The sequence below is a fragment of the Phycodurus eques genome, chromosome 14, assembly GCF_024500275.1.
Source record: "Phycodurus eques isolate BA_2022a chromosome 14, UOR_Pequ_1.1, whole genome shotgun sequence".
In the NCBI taxonomy this organism is placed as follows: Eukaryota; Metazoa; Chordata; class Actinopteri; order Syngnathiformes; family Syngnathidae; genus Phycodurus; species Phycodurus eques.
This window is the reverse complement of record NC_084538.1, coordinates 3,683,743-3,700,384: the sequence shown is the minus strand read 5'-3', so window position 1 is coordinate 3,700,384 and position 16,642 is coordinate 3,683,743. Positions and strand designations below refer to the sequence as shown.

At 40.7% G+C, this 16,642-nt stretch overlaps 3 protein-coding genes across 4 annotated transcripts; 2 read left to right on the top strand and 1 right to left on the bottom strand.

The window, feature by feature from the left end:
* Positions 1-408: 408 nt before the first annotated feature.
* On the bottom strand, positions 409-1,374 carry LOC133412943 (cocaine- and amphetamine-regulated transcript protein-like). Its single transcript, XM_061696740.1, has 4 exons — positions 1,338-1,374; positions 966-1,212; positions 798-878; positions 409-541 (listed from the first exon to the last, which is right to left on the bottom strand). Exons 2-4 carry the CDS (start codon positions 1,098-1,100, stop codon positions 434-436), a joined length of 324 nt encoding a protein of 107 aa, XP_061552724.1. The 5' UTR covers positions 1,101-1,212; positions 1,338-1,374; the 3' UTR covers positions 409-433.
* Positions 1,375-2,463: 1,089 nt separating this feature from the next.
* Positions 2,464-7,927, top strand: yju2 (YJU2 splicing factor homolog). Its single transcript, XM_061696404.1, has 8 exons — positions 2,464-2,591; positions 4,107-4,207; positions 4,504-4,648; positions 4,742-4,876; positions 5,339-5,520; positions 6,009-6,168; positions 6,370-6,520; positions 7,714-7,927. Exons 1-8 carry the CDS (start codon positions 2,568-2,570, stop codon positions 7,842-7,844), a joined length of 1,029 nt encoding a protein of 342 aa, XP_061552388.1. The 5' UTR covers positions 2,464-2,567; the 3' UTR covers positions 7,845-7,927.
* Positions 7,928-8,916: 989 nt separating this feature from the next.
* Positions 8,917-14,905, top strand: LOC133412654 (SH2 domain-containing adapter protein F-like). 2 transcript variants are annotated; one of them, XM_061696162.1, is made up of 8 exons: positions 8,917-9,115; positions 9,895-10,093; positions 10,465-10,566; positions 10,635-10,800; positions 11,844-12,104; positions 12,793-12,967; positions 13,660-13,779; positions 14,331-14,905. In XM_061696162.1, exons 2-8 carry the CDS (start codon positions 9,899-9,901, stop codon positions 14,515-14,517), a joined length of 1,206 nt encoding a protein of 401 aa, XP_061552146.1. In that variant the 5' UTR covers positions 8,917-9,115; positions 9,895-9,898; the 3' UTR covers positions 14,518-14,905. The 2 variants fall into 2 exon arrangements, with proteins under 2 accessions (XP_061552146.1, XP_061552145.1); XM_061696161.1 differs by having other exon boundaries at positions 9,895-10,147.
* Positions 14,906-16,642: the final 1,737 nt, after the last annotated feature.

Below are 16,642 nucleotides of genomic sequence, written 5' to 3'. Positions count from 1 at the left end.
AAATGAAAATGTGCTTTCCATTATCATTTGGGTGCTGATAGAATATTGCAAATAGTTTTGTGTTTTTCTTTTTTTATCAAATATTATGCCGCGAGGTCACTTGCATACTTCAATGTCAAGGATGTAAATGCAGTTTTTTTTTTTTTTTTTTTTTGTCTTCACTTTTATGACAACAACTTAAAACAAAACGTGCATTTATCTTAGATTTGATTGGATCACATGGCTAAAATAACACAAGTTGCCCCTGAGCAAAAGTATTGACACATTTTCAAAACAATACACTATTGAGTTGTACCAAAAAAAAACCAAAAAAAACAAGACACTCCTACAGTTTAATGACACACATCATTTCAATCCATCAACATTCCGCCTTGTCACAAAAACAACAAACACTTGCGGTATACAGTGTGCACACCAATGCATTTGTTTCCTCTCACAAGCACTTGAGGACGTAAAAGTTACAGGAAGTCCCCCGGGGACAGCTGCACAGTGTGCCGATACGGGATCCTTTACGCACGGCGCATGGCTCCCCCGCGTCACACTGAAAACATTATTGTATTCATAAAATACAACAGCGTACAATAAAATCAATTCATTACTGTACTCGCCTTGAACATCACACAGGCATTTTTTTGAATTAAACTCAAGAAAAATGACCCCCAAAAAAGTATTTTATAAATGGACTAAATACAACTTTGTAACAAATAATATATATATATATATATATATATATATATATATAAGATAAAATAATAAAGGTGCAAAATCAAGTACAACACCATAAATTTGAGACTTACAGAGGGCAGCCAGCCCAGTTTTTTCTCAGAGGGTATTTCTTTGCTCCTCAGCTTCTCCAAGACTTCTTGTAAAGCATCAATCTGCACCGAAGCCATAAAAAACACATTATGGAGCGAGGCGTTATTTCAAACACACACACGCACACACTCATCCGCACGTGCTCTCACCAGGGCTTTCTCCTGTTGGCTTTTCAACGTGAAATCTAGCGAGCGCGTCTCCACGGAGGCCTCGTCGGTAGCGGACGCGTACAGGAAGGCAGCGGTGGCGAGGAGGAGGTGGAGGAAGGCCTTGGTGCAAACCATGGCGGCGGCAGTCAAGTGACGCTCAATTCTGGAGGTGCACGCCCCCGTCCCCCTCGCTTTATCGGGGCCTCTGACATCAGCAGCCCGCTGAAATATTGATGGAGGCGATGACCTTTGTTGAACCCCATCACCGGCCGTTCGCCCAAGAGACGATGGATGGTAAATAGCCTCCGTTAGACATGTTTGATAAAGCAGCATTTCAATGTTTTCTCAAGTCAAATGAATGGAACTGCATACCATTTTACATAGCACTCTATAATCTTACAATTTACAACGAGACTGCTCCGGTTGTCTTAGGGTTGGTCTCAGGTTGTCTTTCGAAAACAACCAGGGCAGCCCAGCGATCGATTCAACGCGCTGACAATGAAGTGACCTGGGTGAATGAGAATATTCACCGGACGTAAATGAAATAGAACTCCAAAAAGATTTTGACTACGCTACTGTTAGAATTGCATTCAATCTTTTGCGTGCCACTAATGTTCAATAGAACCTTTAAAGCAGAAAGCGGGCCATGCGGGTTAACCCTGGATGACACCGATCTGTAATCACTATCCCATTTCCTCTTGTTGGAATAACCTAAAAGCAGTAGAGCACACGCACACGCACACACACAGACACACAAACACACACACACACATGCACGCCAATTAGTCACAAGAAATGCCACATTAAAACAAAATGATCCGTGTGATCGTAACGCAATGTGCTTTGTATTGACCACCCCCAGAAAAACAACAACAACAACAAAATGTTATATATTAATAGGAGACAATTGATGCATCCCCCACAGTTTTAATAACAAAAAAGTTTTTTTAATAATTATTATTTTCATTTCAGTAACAAAATAGGACAGAAATGTGTAAAACAAATAGTTATCAAGAATACAGTCTAACAGAACAGTAGCAATGTGAACAAAAACATAGCATCAATCTTTGTAAGACTAACCCTACTATCCATACGGGATAAAAACAACAACAACATGAAGTATTATGTAATACATATAGAAAGATGTGGGAGGGACAAAACTTTGAATGACAGGGGAAAATGTTAGAAAAAAGAAAGCGTCATACACTTTGTATTTGATGGAAATTGTTTTTACAACGTTGCCCAGAATGCCCCCCCCCCCACCCCCACTTATCAGCTTTACTGAGTTACGCAATTTTTTTATAGTTCAGAGTAAAATAAGTAGATACTGCATTTGGCTGACATCAATTACATCAATTTGTGTATTATAAGGAATGAACAGTAGAAATTCATAGCGCAAACTGAATTTAAAAACTTGCAATGAGAAGAATGGACTGTGGAGGGCAGCAAACAGCACAGAAGCTTCAGTCCCGCCTTCCACTCACAAAAACAAAACGAAGAAGAAGAACCGGAAGTGTACTGTCGGCCTGCTAACTCCTGTACAGCGTACATCTCTAACTAGTTCTTCTACCTCTCACGTTTAGCTGTCTAGCAACTGCAAGAATGTCAGAAAGAAAAGTTTTAAATGTAAGTATAAAGATCGAACCTATAACTAATAATTCGTTTATATAGTGTGCGATTGTGATGAACAGGGGATCAGTAACTAGCTAGGCTCGCGTTAGCTCATGCGGCCGCAGCTAATGTATTTGGATGTCGGTGCTGTATTTGTGTAAAATTCCAAAGATGAATTGATTCACGCGAGATCAGCATGATCTGAAAGCTCCTTTAAAGGCTCTTCCAGTACTCCAAGTATCATTCTCCTGTGACAAATATTGAAAACGTTATGATTCTTTCAAAGCAATGATTTGTTGTCGAAGAATAAGCGTTCCTAACCTACCTAACATTCTTAATTTGTATCCACCTTTAAAAGGCTGGCATCATTGTAAAGCTCGCTAAACACAGAAACAGACGATTCTAGTTAATTAATTTCAGTCACTACGTGAACCAATATAGGTAAATCTCAAGATGACTTCACAATTTGAAAACTACAATGAATATTAAGATGAAAATTTCAACACAGAATAATCGAAAGACCTTTTATAACGTAATACAAATGTAATATAAATGTAGTAAAATACAGCAAATAAGGCTATTTAATGATCATGGTTGCTGTACATGTTGCTGTTGTTTTATAATGAAGTTTGTATATGGAGTGTACATGCTGTATATTTGTACTTATATTTTGCTATTGAACAGTTGAAAGAAAGCCATCAAACTGATTAAATCTAATCCAGGTTTACAAAACAATGCTCAAAAGTCAAACAGAGTTTGCCGATGGCATTCGCGTGATGTGTGGTTTAATTTGGCAGTCAAGCATGCAAAAAAAACAAAACAAAGTAAGAGTTGAGAATGCACAAACACTCTGTAGATTGTTAAATATATAGTGAGGAAGAAATGTAGCACAGTTTAGAGGAATTTGTAGTTGATTAAATTCATGAAATTAGCCTTGGAAGCGAAGGACAGGAGAATGTCAGTAACATCATAAGAGACCTGGCCAACGGAACCTTCCAAAAATGTGTGTGCCTTTTGATCATGTTACATATTATGATGATTATAATTCAAAATTTGGCAGAAGCATAGAAAAGTGTCTATTAAAGTTGCGCTTATGGATTTGGAAAAATAGCCTTACTCACCGAGACGTTTTTGAGGGAAGTTTGTCAACTGGAAATTTGTGACACGTTGTCCGAGTATTATAACGTGTGTACTTGCTCTTTCGAGAAATTTTCCAAGTCGTGATTAAAACTAGGGGATCAGTAGTGTTGTCTCGGGTTAGTGGGAAGGTGAAATACGCAAACGCCGTGAAACACGGAAAACATCAGTTCTACGCCACTTAAAATCGGGAATGTGCGGCGTTGGGTGATCACGTTGCACAACCAGTCAGTGGTGGATAAACACATTCTGTACCGATCTAATGTACACCAACAAACAAACATTTGAAAGGGAGGCCCCTAGAGCCAAGATATTAAATAATCTATTAATTTGAATAAAATGATGTTGCAAATTTGATTGAGACATTTTATTTTTTTGTCTTTTTTTTTACAGAAATACTACCCTCCGGACTTTGATCCGGCCAAAATCCCTAAACTTAAACTGCCCAAAGATCGACAGTATGTGGTCAGATTGATGGCACCATTCAACATGAGGTAAGTGTACCACAATCAACAACTATTCGCAAGTAATGGATGATATGGATGCCCCCCCACCCCCACCCCAAGAATTTTATAAGTGCCTAATGGCTGATAGTTGAAACCCTACATTTACCCCAAACTATGATCCCACAGCACTTTATTTAGTTTGCAAATGGTGACTTACTGTTCTTCTTGGTGTTCCCGACAAGCACCGATGCATCTGTACTATAAATGCCATCACTAGTTTGTGAAACAATTGAGTGAAATGTTTATTGCTTTATGGTTATAAGTCATTGTTTGATTGTGTACAGGTGTAAAACATGTGGCGAGTACATCTACAAGGGAAAGAAGTTCAATGCACGTAAAGAGACTGTCCAGAATCAACTATACATGGGACTCCCCATCTTCCGCTTTTACATCAAATGCACTCGCTGCCTAGCGGAGATTACCTTCAAGGTGGGTTTAAGCAAGAACGTAGCCATTTAAAAAAAAAAAAAAAAAAAAAAACGGCGCTGTGTGACATTGAGAATGGTTTACGCATGATTCCAGACCGACCCGGAGAACACGGACTATGCCATGGAGCACGGCGCCACCCGAAACTTCCAGGCGGAGAAGCTCATCGAAGAGGAGGAGAAGCGAATCCAGCAGGAGCGAGAGGATGAGGAGCTCAACAACCCTATGAAGGTCAGCGGATGTGAAACCACAATCATTATTCTAAATGTATTTATTTATTAACTAACTGCATGGGCACCGTTTGAAGTTCAGATTTTAAAAGCTCAACGGTCATGCAAGTGTCAGACATGAATGCTACTGAATGCGGCGGCTCTTGATATCGGTACAGTTTTTTCAATATTGGACTGATCAGTGTGATGTTTTTTTTTTTTTTTTTTTTTGCTTTTTTTTTTTTTTTGCCCAATACCGGTGTATAATTATCGGTCCCGATAATTATTGTGCACCACTAGTTCTTTTTCCATAAAAATGCAATATTCTGTCATAAAACAACTATATTCTGCCTTATAAAATGCAATACTTTGCCGACACACGCAACACTACCTTTTGACGCAAGTGGCAAGCGCACGGCAGCGAGCCAGTCGGCAGCTTGCACAAGCAGCTAACGTAGCATCGCTTGCTGGCCCCGTCTAACAGGTGCTAGAGAACCGCACGCGGGATTCCAAAATGGAGATGGAGGTGCTGGAGAACCTCCAGGAACTGAAGGAGCTGAACCAGAGGCAGGCCCAGGTGGACTTTGAGGGGATGCTCGGCCAGTACAGAGAGCTGGAGGAGAGAGAGAGGGAGCGCGAGATAGAAGAGGACGAGCGGGAGACCAAGTAATTGGACATTACATAAAGTAGATATCCCCCCCCCCCCCCCCCCCCCCAAAAAAAAAAAAAAGGCTACGCACACGCGAAAATACATCCGCTTAAAGCCTCCTGTGACTCAAATTTGTGCCACCTGGTCGTTGCGGGGCTTTCCACGCCACAACGAGAGACTCTAGCCACCAGCTAGTTCCCGAGCTAACTGCCGCTCCACTTGGCTTAGTAGCACTAAGTTTGCACGAAGCACTAAGTAAACAAGCTCCTTTCTGTTCGCAGCCATGTTGTTAGTGTAAGCACTGCACATCAGTGAGGACACTCTTTGAACTACGGAAGATGCTAAAGAAATCGATCTGACAAATAAACTCAAATTATTCAATAAAATTGTTATCGCCCAGCCCTAGGCCGTAAAAGTGCGTCAAATTAAGGAAAACTATACCTCAAGTTATACTAAACTTCAGAAGTTCTTTAGTTGCCCATTGTGAACTAAATGTATTGCGCAGAGACATGCTGGAGCGAGCGCTGGTGAAGAGACTGCGAGACTCGGACTCTGAGAATGAAGAGGAGAGCAACAGCAGCAGCAGAGACGTCCAGTCACAGGAAACCTCCGACACGGACAAGCCGACAGACATCCTCACAGCTGACAAACCCACAGAAACAAACGTACGTTCGACCACTCACGTGCGTCCATGGCTAAAATTGAATTGAAAATTTTCTCATGAATTTTGTCATTTCAAGAAAAAGCTCTTTATTTGATGGCATATATAGCCATATTGGATAAGGGGATAGCTCCTTCACACATCCCTGTAGAAGCTGCTATTTTTGGCCACTGTCACAAAAATTCTTGTGCTTGTTGCATCGCAGGGGGCCATCACAGTAAAGAAGGCCAAGGTGGAGAGCTGGGAGAAAAGTGTGGGGACGCTGGGTGCCGCTGGCGCTCTTGGATCACTCGTCGTGCGCAAGAAATCGGCGGTGACGAGTCAAATGAAGACTGCCAACGCTAGCTCGCTAATGGGTAACAGTCCAGACTTTATGGATAATATATCACAAAACTGCTTTATTGACCATGAAAATCCACATTTGTCACAAAACTGCCATAAAACCTAGAGGCTGACCAAAGTCATTTTGTCATAAAACCATTACTTGTAGTAACAAAATGATATATCCATCCATTTTCTGAGCCGCTTCTCCTCACTAGGGTCGCGGGCGTGCTGGAGCCTATCCCAGCTGTCATCGGGCAGGAGGCGGGGTACACCCTGAACTGGTTGCCAGCCAATCGCAGGGCACATAGGAAACAAACAACCATTCGCACTCAGAGTCATGCCTACGGGCAATTTAGAGTCTCCAATTAATGCATGTTTTTGGGATGTGGGAGGAAACCGGAGTGCCCGGAGAAAACCCACGCAGAACATGCAAACTCCACACAGGCGGGACCGGGGATTGAACCCCGCTCCTCAGAACTGTGAGGCTGACGCGTCCACCGTGCCGCCCAAAATGATATAGTTTGCTAAAAATGGACTATTTTGCCACAAAAATATTATTTCACCCTAAAACAATCTTTTTTTTTGTTTTGTTTTTTGTCACAAATCAGGTGCATTTTTACACAATAATTGCTATATCTTGTCATAAAACAACCATTATGTCATAAAAAGGTTTTGTCGCAAAACGGCTTTATTTTGCTATTAAAAATATACTTTTTTTTTTTTAGAAACTGGCTCTATTCAACCATAAATCGCTATAATCGATGGCCGAAATGGCAAACCTCCTATATGCAAGATATTCTCATCTGCAGATTTCACGTTGACAAATAAGCAATTTTTTTTCTTTTTTCCCTTCTCAAAAAAGTACATTTCAAATAGGAAGTTTCGCCCATCACATTGAGCAGATCTATGGCGGTGTTAAACCCCTTTTAAGCAATAAATATTTTAACCCAAACAGTGGACCAATACATTTAGACAGATAATATAACAAAACAGTATATTCCTGTACCCTGTTTATCCTCTGCGAAGAATGACTAATATTAGTGCTCAGGAGTTGTGATGTTACGAGCATGGTCACGGAACAAATTAAACTCTTAATTTGTGTAAATTAAACTCAAGGCTCCTCTGCATTGTCACAATACTGCTACATTTTTCCATAAAAATGTGTTCATGTGAACAAATTCTTTTGTCATGAAACAAAATATTTTTTCCCCCCCCCCTCGTACAGACACAAAGTCATCGCCATGTGCCAGCAGCACAGCTAGCATGTCAACTCCTTGTGCAGCCACCCCAAACGGGTCTTCCTCGCTCAGCCTGCTGGGTGCTTATTCAGACAGTGAGAGCAATGACAGCGAATGAGGATCAATTTTCACATGTACATGTATGAAACCATGCCATTCAGTAAATATATTTGTGTTTTAATAAATTCTGTTTGAATCTAACCGAATTTTTGTGAATTCTATGACCGTACTCTCAATATTTATTATTGAATGTTTCTCAGTACATACAGGGCATTTTCTTTTTTTGGAATTAAAATGGGAGTTAATAAATACAATAAGTGGCAGACACGTGTAGCTCACTGTGCTTTAAATTGTGACAATGCCATTTTGAAGGACACAGCATTTTTTTTTTTTTCATAAATTAAAACAAATTTCAGATTTCTTAATAACGGGTCTGTGGCATGTTTTTGTCAAAATACCTCAAGGGTCAAAAATTACAAACATTCTAATTATGGTGAAATTAGCTCGTTTTAGGGGCGGCTCTATCATGCAGTGAGCCAATCCTCATCCCGCCCCCACATAGTGCTGGGCCAATGGCGAGCCCTGCTCTACATGCATGCGATTTACAAGAAGGGAATTAGCAGATTATTTCCCGAGGAAACTCAGATCCTTCAATGTGTGCAGCGAGATTTTGGAAATGTTCTTCCAGTCTGTGGTAGCAAGTGCCATCTACTTTGATAAGTTACCAAGTTGCTTAGTAATACAGTGTGAACGTGACCGACGTGCCCCTGGTTAACACACATGCCACGGTGAGAGTTTCATGAATTAAATTCACCGTACAGACTAGCTAATGCACTCACTCATAACAATGTGGAACTGTTTGGGCCAACAATATGGAACAAATGCAAGTGAAGAGCAATGTTTAGCTTTATTTTTTTCACCGCAAGCACAAAGTCAGATGGGTTAGACTCCAACTCACCGAGAAACCTAAAGAAGATAATCACTCCTGAAAATGGTAAAACAAAACAGTAGCCCTCATGGAAATCCGTTGAGAATTCAGCAAGTTTACGAGTTAATTTTCATGTCCTTGCATTGCCTCTGATTGGAACGTCGACCTCCCCAACATGGCCGCCACGCAGGCACGTCGATTAGCCGGGCTGCTACAGCGCGTTGGTGTATCTATAGTGCTACTGTAGTAGGTTGTCGGTCTGTTGCCAGGCTAACGTTAGCCAGCAGGCTAAGGCTACGTTAGCCAGCAGGCTAAGCCTCCAGCCAACAGCAGAGCTGACTCCCTGAACCCAACCTTAGTATTTCTGACTTAAAAGCGCCCGAATGGTCATTTTAAAAAAAAGAAAAAGAGGTGGGACGTTTAAGATAATCGGAGAGCAGCCGTCAATGTGACGAAAGCGGGTGAGCTTTTCCATACTAAGCTCCGCTAAAGCTAAGCTAAGAGTAGACAACTTGTTAAATGCCTCGCTCGACTTCGAGTTTGGCAACTATATTATCAGTCCTTAATCACGTCTTTTTTTTTGTACCCGATCTCCACCCGATCCGTCTGTCGATACATTTAACGTGGTTTAATGCTAAAAAGCAGAAATGTTTGCTAACTTAAGCTAGCTCATTTTGCTTTCTCTTCTGAGTCGTTACCACAAGTTTTCGGACGTGTTTTTGGACCAAACTCATTTTCTTTCAGGGAGTAAATATTAAGACTGTTAGACTTCATTATGAGTGAAAATCAAAGGATATCTTTGTAAAATCTCCTGTGTGAGCGTAGACACCTTTGTGCTGGGCGAAGAAAATTATTCAAATCAAGGATTTGCTTTTGTTTCCCCCGTCTTTATTTAAACAAGCTTTAAAACATAAATTGATCAACTTTCACCTCAATATATATGTATATATTTTTAAACATTGGTTGATTTACATCAGACCAGCATTACCAGACATATCTTTTTCTTTTCACAGCCATATTGTGGGCATGTTTAGAACGACAGAATATTCCCCAAAGAATTATTAAGAAATAAATTGTCATGGCAACTAAATCTGAATTAATAAAAAAAAAAAAATATATATATATATATATATATATCGCCCGGCCCTACAAAAGATGTTTAAACAATTTTCTCATCATTCGCTTCTCGAACCAAAACGCATGCAAACCACATTAATAAATCATGTATTGTTATTCCCAGATCCATGGCAAAGTGGCTAAAGGACTACCTAAACTTTGGCAACCGGCGTGACCCCCCGCATCCCCCGAGGCCAGACTACAGCGAGAGTGAGATCCTGCGGGCTTACAGAGCCCAGAAGGAGTTGGACTTCGAGGATCCGTACCAGTGCGCGGACAAGGAGCACCAAAATGGCGCCGGCGCCGGCTACGGTAGCGTGGATGTAAGCCTGCTTCCCTTCCCTGCCTTTGGTCTCAGCTTGTCTAATGGTGCAGAGGTACGGCGTGCAGTCTTCTCTATCCCTACTCAGTCATGGTATTTCCCCCCCACCCCACTCTCACATTTATTCACGTTTTTTGACACGATCCCATGCTTATGTTTTTCTTTTTTTGGGGAGAGAGAAAATAATTTCATTTTTTTCCATGGCAATTATAACAAGCATCGATATTCTCAGATTTTCAATATTTTCCATTTTGCCTGGTATCGATCCTGGGTGTGTGTGTGTGTGTCTTTAAATAATATCGTACGAATATAACAGTATGATTGCCAAGATAGATAAATTGCATCAAAATGTGTATGATGTGTTGGTTGCAGGTGAAGGTGCTGTCCCCCAAACACAGACTGATTAAAGTGGACTCTCAGGAGTTCGGCCATTGTAACATTCCCCCGAGTCCCGTAACAGATCAAGAGGAGCCTGTAAGACCACCTCCTTTCCAACATTGCACCTGTTATCCATCTAGCGTCTGTCCATTCATTTGTCCCAGGTGGTGCCCTCCGCCCCTGTAGCGCCGGACGCCGACACAGACTACTCGGACCCGTTCGACGCCCGCCCGGCGGCCCCGAGGACGCGGGCCAACTGGGAGCCCAAATCGGCCCAGTCGGACTGCTGCAGCTACATGGAGCCGTTCGAGGCTCAGCAGATCATTTCAGGTTAATTAGTCGCGATTTGTCACTCTCAGTTCAAGTATGGTCTTGGCAAAGGAGGTCAAAAAACAGCACAGTGTAAGCTCATTAGTTTCATATAGTTTAAGAGTAGTTTGTACTTTTATTCATTTGGACCCTTTACTACAAATGAGATTTCTTGGCATTAGAACAATATCACAAAATGTGCTCGATAAAAAAAACAGTAATGCAAGCACTAATGTGGATATGTATTATTGTACATGTTGTGTTGTTAGATTTTCATTAATTTCAAAATTATATTATTAAACCTCTCTAAAAAAATACTAGATATAAAAATTGCATTCTACAGTTATCTATTCTGGTAAATATAAAAAAAAAATATATAGACATTTATTTGAACAAATAAAGAGCTATTATAAATGTTTTCAAATGTTTTTTTTCACAAATACCAGCTTTCTGTATAAAAAAATACGTTGTATAAATCACTTTAATCACCTTCGCCTTTTCGGGTACAGTTTACTGTACATTCACTGAGGTTACTGCTATCCCTAAATGGCCACCTCCTCCCACAATGCAGTGCAGTTTTTGCATTGCATTGTGGGATGTGGCCAGTGATGTTTATGCGCCATAAGAAGTTCTGAGCCCTCCGTGGCCGTACCAAAACTGTGAAGTGTTCATAATACACATAATAATAATATTTTAAAAATTCTCCATAGTCGTTCTTTAAAAAATAAATCAAAATGTATTAGTACTCATTAAGGCCTCATCTCTAATATTGTTTTTATTATGCATGCATTTGTACAAATAAAGGCCCCCCCTCTAGCAAAAATATGAACTGTAAAAATGTATTTGCACAAGTAAAACGGACCTCCAAACAGATTTCTAAATACTTGAAATATAAAGTTAGCATTTATATAAATAAAGGCTTCCTCTCTAATGCTAGCACACAGATACACACACACGTTGCAATACGATCGCTAACGTTTTGTACACTAGTTGAGACATGTTTTAAATGAAGATGACGGAATACGGAAGCAGTGACAAACATTACGATCTCCTTGTCGCTGCAGAAATGCAGCATAACAAGTGCACGAGCGCCAGTGGCAGCCAGTTGTACGACAACCCGTACGAGGAGAGGACCCGAGAGCAGGCCCGCGTGGCGCCGACGGCGCCGACGCAGCAGCAGCTTCAACAGACCCGCAAGATGGACGGTGCGCCTTCCCCCGCGGACGACCGGGGGAGCCGGCTGCCCCAGAACGACGAGAGGCCGGCCGACGAGTACGACCAGCCGTGGGAGTGGAAGAAGGACGACATCTCCAAAGCGCTTGCTGGTATGTTTCCAAACCTTAAAGTTACAGGACATACATGGAAATAGTCCCAGCTCCTCAGTGCGGCAGTAATATGTCATTCTTTGCAGAGGATAAAGAATATATGGCTAGGAATAGGCCACGCGATTATGGTCAAAATGAAAATCTAAATTTGTTGGGGGGGTTAATATTGTAATCGCAATTATATTCCTCAATTATATTTTCCCTCATGTTAGGGAAAACCTCTATTTACAGCACACTATTTTTTTTAACAAACGTAAACAGTTTTTGAAACAAAATTTAACTTTAAATAAGAATAAATGATAGATAAGAATTTTTTAAAAAAATGATTACCCTGAGGGCTAATTCAATTAATATGCTATTACAAAGTGCAATCACGAAGTGCAACTCAGTGGAAGAAAATAATTTATTGACAGAGATGTACAGAGACAATGTACAACATTAGAAATCTGATGAAAAGAATGGAGAAAAAAAAAATTTCTGTTGTGAACAATTGGGAGGTGGTTAGGAGATTTGTTCAGGTTGTTTTGAGAATGTAATCTCAGTTTCAAGAAATGAACCAATGAAGTATTTGAATGGGCCCCGGGCAACTTTGTACATGACAAGTTGGGCTCTGGTTAAGAAGGTTTTAGTATCCCCGATTGAAACGTGATAGATAACCTCTTGCCACTTAACTGCTTTTGGGCCGTAGTTCAGTTCGAGGGCGTCGGGAGGGAGCGCTCGCGCGTCCAACCGGAGCAGAGCAAGCTCGCCAAGGCCTCGAACGCGCCGGCGGTGCCGGACTCCAACACCCTGCGCCTGGTTTGTGACGCCCTTCCCCTCCTGGGAGAGAGAGTCGACCCCTACGTGCCGCTAGAAAGACAAGTGTGAGGCGTCACATCAACACCTTTCTATCACGTATATAACCCTCCTGTTGGGCCACAACTCGAATTGACTCTTAGATTTTGTACTTTTTTTTTTTTTTAATATTGCGGGTCATATTGACCTGTAAAATCATATTTAAATAAAAGAATAGGATAAATATTCTGCTGGCTGTACATTTTTTATTTTTTTTGTAGATGTATTTTTTAATCAATCTGCTGGCTTTTTTTAATCGTTTTTGTCATGCATTTTTGGATTTATTTTTGAATTGGCGTTTTTATTTTTTGATGACTGACTCCTTTGTTGTATTCCTGCTCAAAATTAAAGTACATTTTCTTTTTAGGATAAATCTAATGCTGGTTTTATTTTTTGTATATTTTTGTTAATACATTTTATTTATTATTTAATTACAAAAAAAAAAAATCTTATTTGATGATTAAACCTCCTGTTGTACTCGTTTATTGCCAGCAATGTTAATGTTCCAATGTGACCTCCTGGGTGGAAATATTTTTTTTTCAATTACTTTTACAATTGGACAAAAAAATAAGACCATCATAATTTTTTTTTTTTTTTTTTTTTTACGTTCTGTTTTATATTTTTTCAAACGCGTGAGTTTGGTCAGCAACACAACAGGAGGTTCAATATCAATTTGGTACTGGTTTTGCTTTTAAGAAACGCTCGCTACGTCTACGTGCAGGTGGTACCACGGGGCGCTGAGCCGATCTGAGGCCGAGACTCTGCTGACCCTGTGCAAGGAGAGCTCCTACCTGGTGAGGAACAGCCAGAGCTGCCGCAACGACTTTTCTCTCTCGCTAAGGTACACACACAAATTCTGATTCAGTTTTTTTGCTTCGGAAATTTCCATCTGAGCGAGATGACCCGGAAGCCCTCGAACGAAAGGATGTTCGAATATTAAAAATGTTTCGGAAAGGTGACTCGGCGCGACATTTAATCCACCTTTAGTATATAATTTTCCTGACCTACCTTTACGAAAGGGTGTTCCATAATCCTTTAAGGCAACTGGGCTAACGACTTTTAGCAACTTTAGGCGAAGACGCTTGAGAGTACAGAAGCTAAAGAAAAGACAACACCAATGGAGAAGAAGCAATGAATTGCAAGTTACCATTATCCAAGATCTTATTAGACAACTTCCGAATAGTTATTTTTGTAGCCTGTAATTTACACCATACAAAAAATAAAATCACGTTTAGGAAAGACAACTGGGGGCAGCGAATTTTCACAACGTAAGCTTAAACTCTTAAAGACCCTGTGAAGCAAAAATAAATGTCTTGTAAAATTGACACATCACACAAAAGTGTTGTTAACAACCCTGTCAAATTGACCCGTTTTGTCGGTTATGTCTCCCAGGAGCTACAAGGGCTTCATGCATATGAAGTTCTCGCGCTCGGCCGACAGCTGCTTCGTGCTGGGCGAGAACAGCCCGCCCTTCGCCACCATTCCGGAGGTCATCCACTACTACACCACGCACAAGCTGCCAATCCGCGGGGCCGAGCACATGTCCCTGCTGTATCCCGTCATCGTGCAGACGCTCTGACGGGGGGGTGCGGGGCCCGCCCAACGGAAAACACTACGTGCTCTACATTTCTGGACATTGCAGCTCAAATTGAGCCCGGTGCCTGAAGAACATGTACTCGAAGGCCAACAGATGAGCGCTGAAGTAGGACATTTTAAAGGATCATCTTGAACTGTTTTTGCATATACATGTAGATGGTAGAAAATTCTTTCCCGCCCCCTGCATTTTTATGTGTTAGTGACCCATACAGTGGATGAGGCACAGGTGAGTGTTTCGAGGCCTCCAGTGTCTCCTCAAATCCAGGACCGCTTTAGAGACAGTTGAAGTATATTAAAAGTGTGCATTAGCCATTCAAATATAGCTTTGTTCTGTTTTATAAGCTTTGAAAATAAAGTTGTTTTAAACCTTTGTTTACTGTTTGTTGGTGCACCATGAATATTCACGGATCAATGTGACCTCCTTGCATGTGTAGAAAAAATAATCAAATAATTAAAAGAGCAAAACCAATGCCAGCATTAGAAGTTTTTCTTATTTTTTTGGGGAAAAAAAAGTGTAGATTTTCCGAAGTACTTTTTTTTAGGATAACTTACCCTGCCTTTATTTTCTGTTTATTGTATATATTTTGTAATTATAAACCTTTTGTATTGTGAGTAAAAACGTTTTTTTTTTTTTTTTTTTTTTTTTTTTTATTATAAATGTATCCACCTTATTGCTAGCCCCCGTGAGCTCAATTTGATATCTACTATAGATACATTTAGGTCGCAATCTTATCAGCACACCAAGGTTTTGGACTTGGTCTTTGGTTTTTAAAGAGAGTGACTCCAGGTATTTACAAAGAGTAGTTATGATAAATGGTAAACGATAATAATTCAAGGAAATTTTGGTTCATTCAGTTATTTGTTTTAGAAAAAAAAAAAACATTCCACAAAATATTCGTTTTTTGGGACGCAGGCTGATTAATGGCATTTCCATCATTTCAATGGGGAGGGAGGATTTAAGAAATGTGTATTTTAAGTGAAGAGTGAAGTAGTGATTGTACTAACCTCAAAGTATAGTCCGGGGTCAAAGGGGGAGGAGCCCTGCCTGTGCTCCGGCCAGTAGCCGCATAAACGAGACAGGCGGGAGTTCAACACAAACGCATTCGCAAATCCACGCCAATTAAAACAAGGGTTCGGGTGCAGTGCGACATGATCGACGTCGCTTATGTACAGCTCCATGTCAAAACTGCAACAAAAAAAGCACAAACATTGTCATGGTAACAGCCTGATTTGTGGGGTGTGTGGCCTAGTACCGTTTTGGGTGCCAATTGACTCGCGAAGCTGTGGCCCACATTGAGACGTTCAACCAGCTCCCCTGGCACACACAATTCAGAATGAAACAACAACAAGCGAACACAATTTGTGTGTTGTTATAATATTGTATAATGATGCGCAATTTTTTCATTTGAATCCCATTAAAGATCAATACTTTGTCTCATCGCTCATGTTTTCTTGAAAGAATGCAACTCACGGCGGGCTCAGGGTTGCCACGTTTGCGACCAGCGACCCTCGTTGGAGCTGACCATCGCGGTACAGTGCGCGCGCGTCTTGCTGTTGCTCCTGTTGTTAGGCTGTTTATCCCCCCCCCCCCCCCCCCCATTACCTGGAACAAAAGGTCCTTACGCAAACATGACCACAGCTACTAACCTTAACCCAGGGAGTGGTGTAAGTTAACACAATTACATTTACTTTATAAGAGAAAGTCACATTTAATGAAACAGGAACAAAATTAAATCCATCTCACCACGACTAAGGACAATGAATAAAAGACGGAGTGCTTCTTTTGATTGGTTGATCATCTTGAAGCCAATGGTGTGCGGACAGTTCTCTGAAACTCTCTGATAGACTAGAATGGAATCTTTCATGTCAAAGTTTAAAAAATAAATAAATAAAACTTTACACACCTCACTTCAAAGCAATTGTATACTATTTTATTCCCCATAAAACGGGACACACAGAATTACAGAGAGAAGAATTTACAAAAATAAAAAATCAGCCTCAACTATTTGCAAAAGTGGCAACAACTTGCTGTAACGACATTGACATGTATATTTGGCACCTAAGTTACAAAGATATATATCCAGTTGTAATATGTATATGAGACAAAT

Coding starts and splice junctions, on each gene's coding strand:
- yju2 (XM_061696404.1), top strand. CDS start 2,568: ATGTCAGAAAGAAAAGTTTTAAAT. Junction 4,877..5,338: donor AGCTCAACAACCCTATGAAG/GTCAGCGGATGT, acceptor CCCGTCTAACAG/GTGCTAGAGAACCGCACGCG. Junction 5,521..6,008: donor GAGGACGAGCGGGAGACCAA/GTAATTGGACAT, acceptor TGTATTGCGCAG/AGACATGCTGGAGCGAGCGC.
- LOC133412943 (XM_061696740.1), bottom strand. CDS start 1,100: ATGGTTTGCACCAAGGCCTTCCTCCACCTCCTCCTCGCCACCGCTGCC. Junction 879..965: donor GCCAACAGGAGAAAGCCCTG/GTGAGAGCACGT, acceptor GCTTCGGTGCAG/ATTGATGCTTTACAAGAAGT. Junction 542..797: donor AACTGGGCTGGCTGCCCTCT/GTAAGTCTCAAA, acceptor TAATGTTTTCAG/TGTGACGCGGGGGAGCCATG.
- LOC133412654 (XM_061696161.1), top strand. CDS start 9,899: ATGGCAAAGTGGCTAAAGGACTACCTAAACTTTGGCAACCGGCGTGAC. Junction 10,148..10,464: donor GCTTGTCTAATGGTGCAGAG/GTACGGCGTGCA, acceptor TGTTGGTTGCAG/GTGAAGGTGCTGTCCCCCAA. Junction 12,105..12,792: donor CATCTCCAAAGCGCTTGCTG/GTATGTTTCCAA, acceptor TTTGGGCCGTAG/TTCAGTTCGAGGGCGTCGGG.